The sequence below is a fragment of the Gadus morhua genome, chromosome 21 (assembly GCF_902167405.1).
Source record: "Gadus morhua chromosome 21, gadMor3.0, whole genome shotgun sequence".
NCBI classification, from domain to species: domain Eukaryota; kingdom Metazoa; phylum Chordata; class Actinopteri; order Gadiformes; family Gadidae; genus Gadus; species Gadus morhua.
The window spans coordinates 12,793,197-12,812,776 of record NC_044068.1 but is presented as its reverse complement, the minus strand read 5'-3'; the positions used below and the strand labels follow the sequence as shown (position 1 = coordinate 12,812,776).

The window sequence follows — 19,580 nt, the reverse complement described above, 5'->3', positions numbered from 1 at the left end:
TTTGTGTTACTAAGCTATCAAAATGTAGATTCTTTTTTTGGTAGATGCGTATTTATTTGGTGTGCACTACATTGAACAGTGCATGGCTGCATTGAGGTAAATTTCTAAACTGTTGGTTGAAATGAAAACTACAACTTTTAACACTACTATGAACTTAAACTGCAACATTAAAGACTACTGTTGCAGTGCAGGCCAGCTGATTACTAGCAGAGAGGCAGAGGAACTACAAATGGTAGTGGAGCCCCAGAGGGAGTCCTTCTCTGAATCATTGCGTCTTGAAGTAGGCCCAAGTCCAAATGGTAAAGTTGGCCCCATGGACGTTGTGCTAGGAGAATAGAAGCTCCCCTTGGAGTCATGATTGAAGTGTGAGTGAGGGCCACATACAGTACATATCAACATGATTGGGCTTTAGAAGTTGTAGTCTTGCTATTCCAGAGCCTAGAATGGTCAAGTTGCATGGTGTAACATGTACCCATGATTTCATTCATGCGCCATCATGCAGAGGAAAACTCATAGACATTGTGGATGTTCTTTGGACACAAGTGGTGTAACATGAAACTTTACCTAACTTTACAGAAAACACAAGAACCAACTTGATCATTAATACCACTGGATTCACACAAGCTTTTCTCTTTTCCATTATTTTTCTCAGAAGGGATGAACAATGATGGATTGGTTGGTGCGACCGCTGGCAGATATGAGTGATGGTGCATTTCTGTAAGGTTTGTGTGAGGTGAACTCCTCTGTGTAGTGTAACGTGACTCTCGTAGGCCTGCTTCTGGTTTTTAACTGAATTTGGCAGTTGGAGCGGTTTGTTTGAGGGCAGAAGTGAGTGAATGAAGCAAGCGCCGTGTTCTCAAAATCAGTCATCAGAGAATGGATCGTTCAAGTTTGGACAGTGCTTGAATATGGGGGAACGGTGTCTTTTTATTTTACTTTTTTAGTTTAAGTTTCAGTGTAGAAGGTGCCGTGCGCAGAATTAAGCAGTGGAACGGACTTGGCAGAATTGGAATGTAATATTCATGAATTTTTTAATTGGTGTATAATCCCATGAAGTATGAATCATTGTGTTTTCTTTGTTACCTTTTTGAATAAGCCTTTTATATCTACATAGCGAGCTGTTCCTCTACCCCGGAGCCCACCATGTTTCAGCGTAGCACAGTCTCCCAGAACGGAGAGAGGCCGCGCTTTTAATTAACAGACGTCGCTATCTTACTTCTAGTTTTACAGACTAAATAACGAGCATACAATTTACATACATGCATACATATCCATCAAGGAATTTCCTCACTTGACACTTTGACTTTGCTGCTTGATGCGGTCGTAGACGAGTCATTTTGGAAGTGCCTACTGGGAGCTTACAGGACGGTAGAGCCCGCAGCATGTTCTCCTACATTGTGAGCAAGGGAGGGCTCCACATTTGGTTAAAATCTGCAACCTCGCCACTAGAGGCCGCTAAATCCTACAAGATTCACCTTTAACTTTTGCCAGATGCCCCCAAAATTATAAAGAAGCAATATAAGCTTCTCTTTCAATCTATAACATTCTGTTCTAGATGTAGTTGAAAAATCATGTATCTTTTATTTTTTGGGATGGGAGGGAAACACTCGCTCACAAATGACAAAACAACTTGTATACATTCATGATGAAGGCTTGCAGATGTTGACTCTCTCTCTCTCTCTCTCTCTCTCACACCCCCTCCTTCCCCTACAGGTCATGGCATGCAGGTGCATGGCCACGCGGACCACGAGCACTGGGGCCGGCGCCTCATGTCCTCGCCTACCGACGGCAACCAGACTGAGTCCAAGAACTGCACGGAACCCTGTAAGCATATCGCCAGAGACCACTCCCCCCTCTTCCTCCTCCTCTTGCACGCCTTCTCAGGCATCTGAGCCAACCAAGGAAACATTGTTTCATCAAAGTGTGATCCCGACGGTAACCAGGAGCGTTTCCATGATTGCACACTACAACTTCAGATCTGTACGTAGTAACGAGGTACTTCAAGGGGAAAACGCAGCCCGCGTGCCATGTCGAGACACGACAACAAAGGGAATTAAACATTCCTTAAAATGAGCTGAGGAGGAATGGGAAGCGGCGTGTTGCAGAGCTACGTTTAGCGTGGGAGAGCTAATGTAGACCTGGAGCGAGGCTGTTAAAGTTTAGAGTAGTTTTTATTTATATATATTTATATATTTTTACTTTTTGTTTGCAATATCGGATTAGTTTTTTCTTGTTTTGAAAAGGAGATTGCTATTTTCGTTAATGTAGTATTTTCTGAAAAAGCTTGGGTTTAGTGTCAATGTAGTTTTGATCCTTGGTGCTAGCATGGGAAATTTCACAGGGCGCGATTCAAAAATGCATTTATTATGCTTGGATCAAACCTGCCACAGCTAAAAAATGCAAGATGGATGGGGAAAACTTGATAGATTTTCTTTGATTTAAGAGAAAAGTGAGCGAATTAGTATTTACAAATTATTTTCCACACCCAGTTTTCGTTCACGATTTTAACCGTGACCTTTTAAATTATCGCTAAGTCTTTAAAGGTCCAATGACATGCTATTTTATGTATTCTTTAATATAGGTATTAGTGGGCAACTAACACAGTATTCAAAGACGTTCCTGAAATTCAGCCGTGGTGCAGAGTTACAGCCACTCCGAGCCAGTCGCACATTGAGCTTCCCCCAAATGCGCTGTTTCGGTGGGCGTGTCAAGGAGGAGGGTGGGGGTGTGGCCCTGAGCAGCTTGCAGCCAGGGACGGTACCATGCGCTCTGTTTACAGTGGATGTATCGCAATGGCGAGGCGCACACAGCCTTTAGCCGTGTTCTGTAAATATTCTAGAACACACGGGAGTCCTGGAGCTCTGTATCTAAATATTATCATATAGCCTACACAGATATCTATATCATATAATATATATTATCACGGCCAAAAGCTGTGTGAGCCGATATTATGAATCTCAAACGACCGCGTTGGGTTCTCCGACGTTCCTGGTTCTTCAACGTCCACATCAATGTGAAATACACACACTGTAACGCAAGTGTTTCTTGTCGGTTCTTTGACGTGTCTTGTATTTCCACAACGAGACTGTCGTGGGGGTTATCTGAGCCATGGTTGAGAAGGAATTTGGGGGAAAGGAACTTTGGTTTGACTCGCTGAAGTACATGAACTGCGACATGCCGCGAGGCACCATCGCCCGGCAGCGGGCAGCCGGCAGCAGGCAGCGGGCAGTTCAGTCGACTTCAGGTTGATGTGAAAGTGGAAGAACCAGAGACGTCGCAGAACCCGACAAAGTCGTTTGTGATTCATAATGTCTGGAGGCGCACACAATGTTATATGATATAGATATCTATGTATTATATTATATTATTTAGATATAGAGCTCCAGGACTGTAACGCAAGCGTTGTACACTTCCTTGTTATTTGGATAACCGTTCTGCTGTTGGTGTGATGGCGCATAACACGTCGGACTCTCGTCTCTGGTGTTTCTACAACGAGACTCGTATTGGGGGTTATCTCAGCCAAAGTTGAGAATGAATTGGGGGGAAGGAACTTTGGCTTTGACTCCCTCAAGAACATGAACCACGACATTGAGGAGAAAGGGATTGTTGGCGGCGAATGTCTCCCGCTTGAGCCCCGCTGAGGGACCACCGCCGGAGGCGGAGGTGCCTAAGCGCTGCCCGGCAAAGATCCCTTTCTCCTCCTTGTCGTGGTTCATGTTCTTGACGGAGTCGAAGCCAAAGTTCTTTCCCCCCAATTCATTCTCAACCTTGGCTGAGATAACCCCCAATACGAGTCTCGTTGTAGAAAATACCAGAGACGAGAGTCCGACGTGTTATGCGCCATCACACCAACAGCAGAACGGTTATCCAAATAACAAGGAAGTGTACAACACTTGCGTTACAGTCCTGGAGCTCTATATCTAAATAATATCATAATACATAGATATCTATATCATATAACATATTGTGTGCGCCTCCAGACGATATTATGAATCACAAACGACTTTGTCGGGTTCTGCGACGTCCCTGGTTCTTCCACTTTCACATCAACCTGAAGTCGACTGAACTGCGCGCTGCCTGCTGCCGGCTGCCCGCTGCCGGGCGATGGTGCCTCGCGGCAACCGGCGGCATGTCGCAGTTCATGTACTTCAGCGAGTCAAACCAAAGTTCCTTTCCCCCAATTCCTTCTCAACCATGGCTCAGATAACCCCCACGACAGTCTCGTTGTGGAAATACAAGACACGTCAAAGAACCGACAAGAAACACTTGCGTTACAGTGTGTATTCACACACACACATGTGGCGCTCGCACGGTCGAGTCTCATTGGCGGGCCAACGTCTCTGGGCGGGCCAGGCAGAGTAAGGGGAGGAGCTGAGATTCCTCATGACTTCATGAGCACAGACATTCCAAATCAGCGCGCTTGAGCCTCCGTTTTTTCAAAGGCGAGCAGAACAGCTAGTGCCCGTTTTACACCAAACGCAAGTTTTAGCCACTGGGGGACCATAGGCAGGCTAGGGGAACTCATTTTATGTTAGAAAACCTCACAAAGTGAGATTTTCATGTCATGGGACCTTTAAATCATGTGAATGATAATAGCACTGGCAGGTCATACAATGGCATTGATTATTTCACTGCATTCTGGCTGCACTTAAAGGAGGCAAAGAGGCAAAATCAAGGATGTTGTCTCTGTCCCTGGCTACAATAATGAGTATTAGTTTGTCGCCTTTTTACTTACAGGCATGTGATTTAATTTGTTGGTCATCGTCTTGTTCTCTCCAGTCTTGTCCTCCGTGTCATGCTAACAGCAGTCGGCACCGTGCACATATGCCGCGTTTCCACTGCAGGGTGCGGAACGGATCGGATCGCAAAGGGGCGGTAGGGAGGGGGCGGTATAGCCCAGCTCAGTTCCGAGGTCACGTTTCCACCGCCGACAGTACCCTTTGTGGTAGGCCGGATGTCGATCGCCGCGGCAGCTACGTAAACATCGTAAACAACGTCTTCCTCCGCAAGAATGCAGACGAACGTCTCCACCTCCTTGTTCGCCCAAGCAAGCTTTTTACGCGACATGTTAATTGTAAAGAATAATACCTCGACGCTACTGTTGGTTTGTTTTTATCCCCGCGTCACCCGGAAGTGACGATTCTGTCGACCAATCGACGGAGGGGGGGTGTAGCTAGAATTCCAGGGTACCCTTGCAGGCGTCTGGTCTCGTTTTGGGTACCGCAACGGAGGAGTCCCTAAAATGGGGTCGGAACGGGTAGGCTACGGCAAAGTCCGGGTCACGCCCACTTTTGGCGGTGGAAACGCGATCCGCCCCGCACCTTTGCGATCCGATCCGTTCCGCACCCTGCAGTGGAAATGCGCCAATAGACGCCACCTGCAGTTCTAAGATCGTTACGGAGAAAGCCTCCATCCCCTATGTTATTCTTGCACCGATTATAATTATCCAATGTTTGTATCCCCTAATGGGATCTTCTCCTTCTGTGCTTGCAGAAGTGAAGATGGCGAGACTGCTGGAGCTGCACAGATTGATAATTTGTGTCTTGTATTTATTCAAATATTTCTCACTTATTTTATTCATTTCCTCAGTAGTCTTGTTGCAAATTTTCCTCCCAATACAAGAGGCATCAATCAGCACACACAGCAGCCGTATCTGGCAGTGATCTGATTTGAATACGCACACTGCGTGAGCCCGACTCAAAGGAACGCTGCTCAGCCACCCGCTGGCCTCTGTAGTGGAGATAAGCCCCGCTGTAGGCTTTCTAAGAATTGATTATGCTTATTTCTATGGCATTGTGGGGTTTGCATGTGGTTGGAGAGCATCGTATGATTCAAATCCGCTTCAATGAGGCTAGAATGCACTTCATGCGATGGAAATACATGAGACGGCAAGATGCCATGCAGGCCCTAGCCCTGTGCTCTTAGTACACATACAAACACGCAAATTCAGTCTGCACACACACAAACACGCACAACTGAAGTCTGCACTTCGACTTATAAATGCTGGTCAAGATGTTTGGGCTATATCACTATAGTGCATGCTCAGAGATGGTTTCTTCTTGGAGTGCTGGCGGTGTGTTCAGCACTCATCCAAAGGTTTCGATTAAGGCCAACGTGCTGATCGATCAGCCCCCCTGCCGGCACTGTCATTAGTCCATTTCTAATGGATGGAAACGTGCAAATTAATGGTTTCACCAAGCAATCCCTTCAACGCGCGTGGTTTTGCGTTTTAACATTGAAGTTCAGCGTGAAGGAGCAAATGGGTCGTCTTTTTTTCTCTTTTAAACGAGATGAGTTTGCTGCATCAAGATGCGATGTTTTATTTTCCTTTTCAGCGTCGGCGGGGCTTTCCGTAGATTTCACTTTTAGCTCCGGAAGGAGCCTGGAAAATAACAACCCTGCATAATAACAAATCTTTTGATCACATGAAAGTCCTCCGGCCCAGGCTATGACAAATGACGACGCATTTAGATTTCTGCCGTCGTGACGCCAGCGGTCACCCTGTGAACTATGGCTCTGAAATTCCTTAATCGTGCGAGAAAGGGATTAGGGCCTATTGCCCTTTTTTTTTTTTTTTTTTTTTCAATTTTAATGGGTCGGCCAGATTATGTTGTTGCAAAAACCGCAAGTGCTTGTAATTTATTTTGCCTTTAATCTACATTAAAGTCATACAGACTGAGAAAGTGCACAGAGTGAGCCGGACCGAACACGCACTCTGACTCTACCACGTAACAGGGGGGGATGCAAGGTGTTGTTGCTCTGCATTAGGAAGGTTGCACTGAAATACAACATAGTCAGCGCATTCGCGCGCGCCGGGGAACCCACTGGGTGACGACGAGGGGAACAAATTGTTTGGAAGGCAATCTCATGTGCTATATTTAGGTGTTTTTTTGTGGCCAAGCGGCGAAGAGCTAGCCTTCTTTCATTACTGCTCACAGCAGGGCGAGATCCCCTTGTGTTAATATATATTTTTCTTTTATACGCCCAGTTGAAAGAGATGCCATGGTCTGAACAATCAAACGCAGATGGACTATTATTATTATTTTTCCGTGTTAACTTAATGAGCAGGATTCCAGTTTATTTCGCCCCCCCTTTGCCAGCACCATCATTAGTTTAATGTCTTGCTGTGATCCGGTCATGTGATCGCCCCGCTATTGGACTGTTCTTCTGAACGTCTTGCAAAGTACGGACATGCATGTGCTTCCTCCACCTCCCCAGTGTTTTGCTTGCTGGAGATGGTGATTCATGTGATCTACTACTGTCATCTAAAAAGTGTAGATGAGTCGTAGGAATGTATGAATCGGCAAAAATGTTGACTGCTAATCCCCACCGAGTTTTACTTGGGTAAAAATGTATTTTAGATGGCTTTTCCCTCAGCGGTGCAGCATCACCTTCTTTAACCTCTATCCAGTTCCCAGCCACATTAGTTTTCCCATTCAGTTTTATAGTCTGCTTCTAACCTAGCTTTGGCACTGGGGACATGTTTGACTGGAGGTCTATGTATATTTGGACTGCAGTGGTTTCTTTGAACTGTGGCGAAGCCCAAAGAACATCAAAAAGGTTTTAAAATATACAGAAAATGGGTCATGTGTAGGTGGTGTACATGCATGTATTTGCATTTGCCTGGAATTGTAAAAGGTAGACCAAACGTGACGACGGATGACGAGAACCATGTAACGACTCTCGCTTTCAACACAGACGCCCTCAATCATGTCATAATATTGCAAGTATATCGCATGTGTGCAACCCCATTGTTGCATCGGTGAGTTGCCCATGCAAGGTTCAAAACAACCTGCAGTGGAGTTCACCACTCTCCCCGTAAATGAACTGCAGTGCTCAGACATCTGGAGCTGCAGGGACCCTGAAGAGCTCGAGGACTTGTGTTTATTGCGTATTTGGTCATTCTGACATTTTGTTTCTTAAAAAGGGGACAAGAAGAAACATGAGCGAGGACTCGGCCGTGGCGTCCTTATTAGTATTTTCAAAGCTATGATTCACACTTTCCGTGCCTTCAGGTGCACCCCCCCCCCCAAAAAAACAAAACAATTTCCTTAACTACTAAATCACTCCCTAAAGATTGAGGAAGCGAGGGCCGAGCGGAACTGCTGTAGTACCACTAATGGAATGCCGCCTCTTGCCTTCTGTGCGGTCAAAGCATGGACTTGTGAGGCTTCTGGAGGTGGCAACTGGGAGTGGAGCTGCAGAAATGAACTCTTTCTGACCCTGCACGTTTCTTCCTTCTGAGGAATTGAGTTGGGAGTGCAGCTTTCCCTCTTCATCTCCCCCTCAGCACTGCCTCTACCTAGGGACATCTTGTAATTTGTGGTAATTGGCCATTTGTGAGGGATTTTTAGTCCTATGCAAATCTGCCCCGTCTGTAATTTGTAAAGTGAGTATTCCCTCACACAGGGGTGCTGTGCTAAATCTCGGGTAATTCCGAGCTGTCATTTAATCCCCCCCCCCCCCCCCCACGCAAGGCCTTCATTTATAACTGCATTATTTATTAACCGTAGAGTCCTAGGTCGTCGTACAGACGTGATCATTAATCAAAGAAAAGCATGTGTGCGATACACATTCATTATTTGCCCTCACATTAACAACCTTACGCATACATCATGTAAAAGCTTTGATCGGGGTTCTTCTCCGTGGCTCTGAGGAGGCAGATTGCGTCCTCCCTCGCGTGCCCGCACCGCCGCGCCCACGGCCGTGTTCCAACATGACCGCAGGACCATACGGCGGAGGTGCCCCCACGGGAGGAGGGGCTCGGCTATTAATAGGAAACGACGTGGAGCATCAGCCTCACGCCGCGACGGATGTGTTCCTGTTCCTGCCCGCACCCTCTGGAGTTCCCCCCCCGCTGATTGTGTAACGTTTCTTCCTCGTCGTCGTTGTCGTCGGTCGGGTCCCGTTGGGCCCGCATGTTGGGGGCGAAGCCGTAGCTCGCCGTCACAAGCTGGTGTTATAAGTGTTTTCTTTTTACATTTTTGGTTTGTGCTGAGTACTGCATCTAAGGCGGTGCTTAATCAGGCCGCAGTCCTGTGCGATGCATAGATTAATCTGAGCTCACACCCTTTTTAAAAATCATAGTCGTTTTTTTAATTTTTTATTCCCTCCTTATCCTCGTCTCATTTGCTTGATCCCAGCGAGGGAGTGTTCTGTTTTATCTCTGGTGGTGCCACGGCTAATGTTGTTTGTGCCCGCCTTGAGATTCACGAGAGCAATTAGGCTTTATTTTTATTTTTATTATATTTGTCTTCTTTCGGGCTCTTTGTCAAAAGAGATGTGGCGCAGTGTCCAAGAAGGCCGTATGCGCACTGCTGCTTCATTACCGGGACTTGTTCAGTAAATGTGTGGAGATCATGTTGTGTGGTTCTACAGTAAGCTAATGCTGGTGCTGCATGGCTGTTAAAGGAGAAAAGCCTGCCGCCAACCCCCTGTGACTTTAAACGTCGTTGATAGAATGCACATGGGACTGGTGTATCACTTTAGATGTCAGATTATTTCCCCACCTCCCCACATTAACGGATGCCACTTCCTTCTTCAGTGAACCACATTAAGCCAATTGCCCCCTTTTTTTCTTTTCTTTTTTTTTGTAGCGACAAGCTTTTGAGTCATCAAGGAGGCTCAGAAGCGACGGTTCCCCGCTGCGTCGTGCCAGCGTCTTTAACAGTTACCGGCACCGCTCGGAGGAGGAGCAGTCCCGACTTGGAGCCAAAAACTGATGAGTTTACAGGGGGACACAGAATATTAAACGATGCACACTTCAGTGTTATTTCGGCGCCACAATTGTTCTCCTGCTCTTGGGTTGGTGTGACGAAGTCAACCGTGTGTGTGCGTGTGCATGTGTGTGCGTTTGTGTCCCCCGCCTAAACCCCAGGCAAGCGAGCTAATATGGCGTGGGGCAGTGGGGGCTGGCTTCCTGGCGGGCAATCTGAGAAGAACAGGACAGTGGAACTGAACAACAAGGCAAAGGGGGGTTTATAGTGTGGCTGGGTTTGTACTATGGTATAATCCGTTTGGATTTGATTATCGTGGTTTCAGATACGCTATCAAACTAATCTGCTCATGGGGCAGAGGGGCGTGCAGGTTTAAAAAAAAAAAGAAAAAAAAAAAGAGCAATGATATATTTGTTTTAGCATTGTAAGCACAAATGGTGTGAAAGGTAGGTGTGGTTGGGGTGTGTGTGTGTGTTGATCCGTGGCCAGAAGCTGCTGTTACCGCTGTGCCAGGTATGACCGGTATGATCTTGAAGTTTGTTTACGATGTTCTTTCCGACGGCAGTGCCAAAATATGTTATCTTTAGTCCCTTCATCGCCAGTGGTTTCATAGTTTCAGAATGGACATATCCGTGTTCTGGTCACGTTCGAGGAAATCGCTGCATCTGCAGCACCATCCGATTCATGAGATGAATTTCTTACCCCCCAACCCCCATATCACAGACTTGATGACTTGCGTATTATTAATGCCCAGTGTAAACTCTCCCCGGGTCACGGTATGGTGACCTTGCTGTCACTACATGTCACTTTTGATGGCACAGGGTGATAGTGGTCCAGCAAGGACTGCTGTGCGTTCTGGAAGTGGACTTTATATTTTATCTTATTTTTCTACTTGATATGTGAATCGATTTGTCCCCAGCCTGGCTTGAACCTTCAATCTTGGTGGTGCAGCCCCACTACATCAAAATATATATATGGGGGGGGGGGCTTCCGTAAAGTCTGTCAGCTGTTCTACACCGTACTGCTGTGGACTGATTTTTGGGAGCATACTTTCCTCTTTGAATATGGTCTGTTGACCCAAGTGGTCTGCAAGACCGCTTAACTAGAAAGGGTCCCTAACTGAACACATCGGACACCCACATACTCCTCTGTGGGTACCTGACATAGTCACTGAGTTCTGTAGTCACATTTGTTTAAATTGTTTTATTTGAATTCTTCAATTATAATTTTTTACTAAACTTGAATGGGGAGTTATGGAGTCGTGCAGCAAGTAAAGGACGCCTACTGAGACCCACGGGGACTTGTGACCTCCCTTACATGGTGCAACAAGGAGGTTTACGCATCTCATGAAAGAAAATGTAACGGCACATTTAGAAACAGAAAAACCATGCGTTTATGGCAAATTTTGAAGGTCTTTCAAAGGATAATTGAACTTTATCTCCATGGAGGCTTGGATGCGGTGTGAAATGGGCTCAGTCTACACGGGCAAGGGTGCTATATATCGTGTGATTGTTCAGGCCACCACCCCCAGGGACTAATGGTGACCAGCTCCACGCTCGCCTCTGCAGGCCGGTCAATTCATCAAGCCCTCGCTTCTTACCAGGTCTGCGTTGGATCATAATGTACACCCCAATTTTAACTACAGAGTTCAACGTTGCTAAGCAGCGCACGCCGTCCATTTTTGAATAACCTGTCTCTTTACATTCTCACATCCCGTTCACTGGCTGTTGCCAAAACACGACCATCCAGTCAGTGTCACTCCTGTTCCTCTAGCATGGCAAGCTGTAAATGGCGCCTGTCGGTTGCGACCCGGCGCTCATTGTTGTGGGGCCCCACGCGCGCTAACCGTGGCTAAATGTTCACACTCGTCGCTCCTTTCCATCACAGCCGACCACATGCGCTCTGCAGCAGTGTCCCCTTTAGGTTACTCAGCCAGCAGCCTGCTGGTCCAGCGAGCAAGTCTGCCTCGTTCAGCATTTCTCTCTGCCCACTGATGCCGTGCGTGCGTACGTGCGTGCGTGTTTGTCTTTTTGCGGTGGCGTTTTTTTCGTTATGTTCACCTGAACTAAGCGGTGGTTATGCTCGGGGGCGACCCGCTTGTCAACCGGTCCCGCATGGCCAGACGGGTGGACAGTGACGCCCTGTCCCTCTGTCCTTGCTTTGTTACGTGAGGGTGCTGGAGCACATCTTGCTCCTTCCCTCGGTGGTAGCTGGTCCTGCCAGAGGCTCCCTCCTGAGCTAATTGGCTACTTATAGCCAGGTAGCGAAGATCTGCCTTCCAACAATACACTTGTGTCATGGGTCGACTGGGTGCAGCGCTGGGAAGCTGAGGCTCAATTTGTTGCGCATCATGACGGTATCGTGGTTATCCATCATGCGTCAACCGTACATGCCCTCTGGGGAAACGACAACTTCAGTAAACAAAGACTCGGCTCAACCTGGGTTTGCTGGGGCAGGCCGGATGTAGAGGATTATCATATATAATATTCAATATGTAAATGTTTTCTTAGACCCTGTAACTTTTTGGCTGCATCCATCATTTTGACTCAACTTTTCTTCAAGCGAAGAAATGTATTCACTTTCTTCGCTTGATTGAGTTGTGGGTGGATGGCTTTTATTATTCTGTATAAATAATAAACAAAAGTGATGACTGCGGGGGAAAAAGTTAAGAGTGAAGGTTCATAGAAGTTAATATACTGATGTTTTTGCTAGGTTTTGATTCGCTCGGATTCCTCCTCAAGCCAAACCCTTTCCTGCTCTTTGAGAACTGGTAGGCTCCACTTTCCTAAACTGACGAACACATGTGCTCTCTAGCTTTGGCCGTATACTCCTCACTGCACATCATTGGAGAAATAATGGCCTACTTTATCAATTTGGCAACAACATCAGAGGTAGTCAGGCTTCTGCCTGTACTCTGGCCATTACCAGGCTCATCCACACATACCCCCTTTCCACCAACGCAACTCCGGTGCTGGTGCTTGTGCTTGTTCAGTGTTTGTTCTACACGCCAACTCCCATAGAACCAGCTTGATTTTCCACAGACTATAGGGCTAGAGTAGAGCCACGTCAATGTGTCAGAGCAATGTGTCGTAGAAACGCTTCAGGACGTTTAAATAAACGCTAACCCAGTACTAGTAGTCACTGGTTCTTGTTTCTGGACCGGCGTAGGGTTGGTGCTGAGTTGGAACCTGTTTGTCTGGCCCAAACCAACACTGGAACTGCGTTGGTGGAAAAGGGGTAATAGACCAGTGATCCTCACCCGGTGTGGTGCGACCCACTGGGCATTGTGAGTGGCTGGCAGCGCATATGCCAAACCTTAATCTATACAAAGAAGTCCAGGGATTGACTAATGTTAATGTTTCTATTACATTGAGTTTTGCCCCGATTGTTACAGATTTTTGCCCGCAAAATGTTTATTACATTCAGGAATTGTTGCTAACTGCGATAATTGTCAATTTCCTAACCTTTTTGGTGTGGCGGGCGGGGTTGTGACTTGAAGACTAATGGCACATGTGGGTGCTGAGGCTAGACCAGTTTTGAACCACTGCCAAATACAGTCCTGTTGCGCAACAGCGGATGACGCTGATGCATCTTAAAGAGGAACAGATTAAGAATTAATGGTGTGAACTGACCAAATGGCTTGCCTTGATGGCATTTGATTCACCGTAGTCCAAACACATTTGGCTTTAGGTTTCAAAAGTGATCGACAACAGAATTCCGTTATTAACTTATGTTGAGGGTTATCAATGTGTGCATGAAGCCAATTATGTTAAATAAATTCCACTGCAAACTTGAGGGTTCTCAGTCAATCGATTCCTTACTATTCTTTGAGGCCCATTTGATTGGAGTCTATTTTCCCTCCTGCCATTGACCAATTAACATGCATTCACATTGCCAAGGAGGTGACCGAACACATACAACCACAGTGCAGTGTCCATTGGATACGTCCCTCTGTGATCCTAGTTGCTTTACGATTTTAGATCCTGTTCATCACTTTAACTATCCTTTTTTTAATCTGAACCGATGCCTACTGGCTGAGCGAATCCATGACAACATGGTCATACCCCCTCCAGCCCCACAATACGTTTTCTTTCTCTCCTTTTTTTTTTTAAAGTAAAATAATACAGCAGGGATTTCAATCCCGGCTCCATTACTACAATCTGATCACTTGGCTATACATAGTGGCGTCTTTACTGAACTTCAACCGTCGAGCTCAATACATCCCAACCCACAGCGATTTACCTTCAGCGATCGCTGCGTGTGTCTCTCTCACACACAAGCTTTTTTTATTTTTTTTGTTCTCCCTCTCGCAGATGAGGCTATTCTTGGTGCCTGCTTTGGACTCATCATTTATTCAGAGGCTACTTGATGTTTCTGCTGTTCGCCGGTCTGTATTCACCGAGCGCCGTCCGCGCCATGCAGATACCGGCCGTCGAAGCTGGGTCATATCCGGACCGACCTCTGGGGGAGCTCAGTCCAGAGCGAGGGGGAGGGAGACACGCTTCACTCCACCCGTCAGTCATCCAACACCCTGCGAGCAGCCTGTGTGATGGCTATTTTGAACGGCTGTGGTCATCCGCCGTGGTGGCGGCGGCGGCGGTAGCATTAAATTATTGATTTGGCGCCACCGACTTCCCACGCGGGCGACCTTGAGCACAGAGCTCAGCCCTGAGGTGAACGGGCTCTCGGCGTCACAGTGGGCAGGCATGCGGGGTATATGCCGCCCAGTGGGGTCCTTCACTCCCCGTCAAGACCACCGCCTGCGCAAAACGTTTCGCCTGTATTCATGTCCATAAGAAACGTTCTATTGTAGCAGTTGGTCTTAACCCACCCCCCTCACTTCATCCCACCCACCTTCCCTCACACACAGCAGAACCTGCCTTGATCACACGCTCGCACACAGACACAGACAGCACCTTCCATGAGCCTGTCAATATCTGATCACAGCAGCAGCAACCGATCAGTTGAGGGGGGCTCTGACTTAACCCTGGAAGGTTTTGCACCTGTGGCAATGCCTCACTTGCAGGGGGCATTGATTTTGCAGATGATATCTGTTGTTCAATTATTGCCACATACCGCTGTCGGCATTGAGCTAAATCAAGGGTGTGCGTGTGTTTTATTCAGCAAAATGGCGCAAACTTTTTTGTATCATGGGCCTATTTTCCTTAACTTTCAATAATTTCAGACATCAACTGCAAGATTGACAGTTTAGACGGGCTAATCAATCCTCAAGTGACCTTGTGACCTTCAATGAGAAGTAAACTGCTTATGGCCATGTTTATATCGTATTTTTCTTCCATAGCTTGATATTTAACTTTTTAAAGTCTGAGGGAATGTGAAAGTGACACATCGCAGCAGAGGGAGAGCAGTCAGAACACATCAAATGGCTTCAGAATGGCAAATGCCGGAGGCGGCTTTGAAACCCTTTTGGATCCAAATCAAGGCCACGGTGTGAAATATCCATTCCATAGCCCTGGCCACTGGCCTGTTTTTCATTTTTTTGCATAATGGACATTTCTTCCACAGCTGCAATGCCATAATGCTAGAAACTCATGTGTGTGCGTGTGTGTCTGCTTTTCGACCGGTTGGGTCCAGGGCCCGAGCCTGGGTAATGGGTATTCGAAATCGGCGTGCCTGTGTGTGCAAAGGTGTGCCAAATCAGTCATGCACGCATCCCCCGCCACTAGGGCTGAGCTTGGGACAGGTGCAATCACCAGTCTCAGGTGAGAGCTGTTCCAATTCCCCCCCCATATCCATATGGGCCCAGACGTGTGTGTGTGTGTGTGTGTGTGTGTGTGTGTGTGTGTGTGTGTGTGTGTGTGTGTGTGTGTGTGTGTGTGTGTGTGTGTGTGTGTGTGTGTGTGTGTGTGTGTGTGTGTGTGTTCTCATTGTCACGTTTTTTTTTTTTTCTTTATACATTATAAATGTTTTACCCTTCAAAGTAGGGCGGTGTGCGTGCGAGAGCGCTCTCATTTGAATACCGCTCCCCGCCTGGCCCTCAGACTTGCGGAGCGCGGCGGCGCTCGTTAATCAGCGGCGTGACGTGGCTCCGCGGTGGCGTCTGCCCGCGGCCGTGCGCACGGTGATCCGTTAGCGCCGCGGCGCGCCGTCACCGTGACCTTGGCCATGTGTTTTCCCAGGAGGCGGTAAGATGCTGGGGGGAAGAGGGGGCGGAGGGGACACGGGTAGAGGGAGGGTTGACTCGTCCTCCTCCTGACTATGGGAAGACGGAGGCGGGCGGGGGCCAGCCAGGTTTAACACACACGCGCACGCACGCACGCACGCACGCACGCACACACACACACACACACACACACACACACACACACACACACACACACACACACACACACACACACACACACACACACACACACACACACACACACACACACACACACACACACACACACACACACACACACACACACACACACACACACACACACACCCCATGGCGGTAAAGGCGGACCCAGAGATCTGAGGCGTCTGCTGGGATCGCTCTCCCACTGTGTAACCTGGGGGGCCGACTGCAGTAGCCAACTGTGCGCCTCTCTGCCCACCCACCCGCCCGCTTGGACACAGTGGATCTCAACATAGCTAGTATTTTTTTTAATATTCTTCGGGGGGGGGGGGGCTTTTTGATTCAGTTCAGTTCCTCCCCATCCTGGCATGTGAAGCTGTATGCAGGCACTGGGTATCCCTGGGAGCAGGGGATTGCGGTGACGCAGGCAACCGTCTTGCATTTTTTAAATAATTTTGTGTGTGTGTGTGTCCAATGGGAGAGCTCTGTCTAGACGGGAGTACTTCTGCCAGACAGAACCATCCCAGCCTCCCAAGCCAGCAGTGGCATGCGTGCGCACACACGCAGCCTTGTGCGCGCACACGCAGCCTTGTGCGTGCACAAGCACACACACACACGCACGCACGCACGCACACACACAGTGCCGCACACATGTCTTGTGCACCGAGGGCCCATAGGTGCAGCTGGCGTGTGTTCTGACGGTGACATGTTCTCTCCTCCTCAGCGGTCCACGAGTTTCCGGAGGACCTCTTCTCCTTTGAGGAGCTGAGGAGCGGTGCCATTGTGCTCCATATCATCGCGGTAAGCTGTGTACTCTACCCTCGTGTTTTTTATTTTTGGCTGAGTTTCTTGGCTGCAGCCGCAGCAACTGTCAAAACACTCCCAGAGGATCGGTTAAACTGTAACCTAATGCTTTTTGTTCCCTTATTTTTTTTTACAGCGATCAAAATCGTGTTTTACAATGTACCGTTTAGCGCGTTCGTAATGCCGCGGTGGCTTTTCAAAGTAATCAGTTTTTCCGACGCCGTGCATCGGGGTCTGGGGAAGGGAACACGCCGCAGGCTATGCGTTGGGAGTGCGGAACAGGGCAGATTAAGCCCAGATTAATTTCCACCGCCGTCTACTGAGGTGTTCGCCGCCGCGGATCAATCGGCTTTGGGTCGCAGTTTCATCGAGACGTATAAACCATGTAAATATATGTACATGATGATGTGCTTTTCATTATACTGTGAACTTGCACAGAAAGGGAATGTTCACGTTGAACCACAACAGAAAACGTTGCATTATCTTCTAGTTTAGGGGGGGAAACATCTAATTTGCAATGGGCCGGCTAATCAAAAATACATCGTATAAAATGTTGTAATTCTATAAAGACAAATTTGATTTGCTCCTTGGCAACTTGGTTAGTTATTCTCTCTAACCATCCCCCCCACCACCCCCTGGGTCTGCTGATGTAACTCAAAGCCCGGAGCCACCTGCGGATTTCATCAGTGAACCACTGTGAAAGCAGAGAGATATTTCATACCTCCAATCACAACCCTTGTGTCCGTGCCCTGGCCGTTACGGCCCTGTGTGGTGAGCGGAGAGAGGCTGGGGGGCGGGCGGGGGGGGAGGGAGGGAGGTAGGCAGGCGGTGTACCACTGTTTGCAGCCATCTGATTGATGGTGCGGGGCGTAGCGTCGTAAATTTCCTCCCGAGATAGGGGTCGAGAGGTAACAACCCGTCGATACTCCGAACAGCGGCCGCAACAATGGGAGAACACAGACACTCGCGCCTAGTCTTAACCAAAGGCGGCGGAATGACCTCCTCTACCCTCTGCGGGGCCCCAGTGGATAATAATTCACACGCACGCACACACATTAATGTTACATCGTTCAGGGAAAGTGGTGTAATCATAGCCCTGGCTGGCAGCGTGCAAACACAATGCGATGTCTACATGCAGCCCTGGCAGTGGCTAATGCACGAGAAGCCCTCCGCGAAAGATAAACCATGATGGAGGACATGCAGATTTGCCCTGCGAGGCGATGATCAGCGTGAACGGCTCCCATCCATCCGGGGCGGGTTCCTGTCTCTCAAACTCTGAGCTCCGTCGGCGAACGCAAGAACGAAATCCCTTCTGACTGATCCGTCAATGACACCACAAAGCAAAGTTTGTGCATTCTCGAAAATGGTCCACGCACGCTCACTATGGTGCTTGCTATGCACCCGGTGGCGATTGAGCCACGACTTTTTAATAGACTGATCTGGCTGCAATATCAGAACAGAAACGCCTGCAGGGTTCTGCTGGTGACTGCAGTCTTGCACTGCCCCCTGTGGACAGCATAGGGAACGGCAGCCATGCGCTGAGACGCTTAATGATGTCGCAACCAATCTATAATTAATATAACTCACAAAGTGGAAGAATTTAACTTTTTGGCTGTTATGCGTTTGCCACACCATCACCCGACTTAATTGTCGTTTCGTTGTTCAGCATCTTTTTTGCACGCAGGTACATGCACCCTCCCCTCCCCCTCAAATGTTGCTCATGTGCTTGTGTCTTCCCAGGCTCTCTACATGTTCTTGGCCCTGGCTATAATATGCGACGACTACTTTGTGACGTCGCTGGAGAAGATCTGTGAGGTACCGATGCGTCTTGTTATTTATTAATTTATTGTATCCTTCACTCTTTCAGTGTTGCGTTGGTCTGCATGAGAAACTGTGAGAAGCCTGCCTCCCAAAAAAAAACATTTTGACACATTCACACACTCCAGAAGGACTGCGCACTAGAACTGCATTTTATAGTCTGTGGGAAGAGCAACTGAATTCTATTGCATTTTTGTTTAGTGAACTGAACATGCAGGTTCCCAGAATATATATATACTATGATGTGCAAGGCTTCTTGCCGGTATACCCTCAAGTTTGCCTTTAATGTTTTATTTGCTTCGCTGGAAAAAAATGCTTTGTGGTCAACAGTTTCTAAAAGAATCCCCGAAATTTTTCTCCAGTGAAGCAAATAAACCATTAAAGTTTTGGGGGCTTCAACTTGAATGGCTCACAGGAGGGCATTTCCTCCTCCTTTATTTTGGTGCTTTTTGTTTCTTCCTCAAGAAACTGGACCTGAGTGAGGACGTGGCCGGGGCCACCTTCATGGCAGCTGGCAGCTCCGCACCAGAGCTGTTTGCCTCCGTCATCGGTAGGAAACACACAAACATACACACACACGGATACACACACAGAGGGAGAGATATAGATGTTCCTGTGCAGTTCATGTTTGCTCTTTCTGATTGGCCGCCCCTCCGCCTTGCACCATTTTGTAGGTGTCTTCATCACCCACGGCGATGTGGGGGTGGGGACCATCGTGGGCTCAGCTGTCTTCAACATCCTGTGCATCATTGGCGTCTGTGGGATCTTCGCTGGACAGGTGTGTGTGTGTGGGACGGGGGGGAGGGCGAAGTATTGTTTTGACTGCATTGCTCATTAATATACAGAATAGAGAGCTGGCTCATTTGCAGCAGGTTTTTGGGGGATATTTGTTTTGTGTAGTTTCACAGATTTTGTTTTGGCTGGAGGGGAAGCCATCT

At 47.9% G+C, this 19,580-nt stretch overlaps 1 protein-coding gene across 2 annotated transcripts in view; it reads left to right on the top strand.

The window, feature by feature from the left end:
* The window catches only part of slc24a4b (solute carrier family 24 member 4b), a 33,032-nt gene that overhangs the window by 4,245 nt on the left and 9,207 nt on the right, over positions 1 to 19,580 (top strand). For both annotated transcript variants that reach the window (XM_030345888.1, XM_030345887.1), the window contains exons 2-6: positions 1,714 to 1,824; positions 16,745 to 16,821; positions 18,565 to 18,639; positions 19,108 to 19,192; positions 19,317 to 19,420. In XM_030345888.1, the coding sequence (XP_030201748.1) occupies positions 1,714 to 1,824; positions 16,745 to 16,821; positions 18,565 to 18,639; positions 19,108 to 19,192; positions 19,317 to 19,420 (452 nt within the window). The remainder of the gene's footprint in view (positions 1 to 1,713; positions 1,825 to 16,744; positions 16,822 to 18,564; positions 18,640 to 19,107; positions 19,193 to 19,316; positions 19,421 to 19,580) is intronic.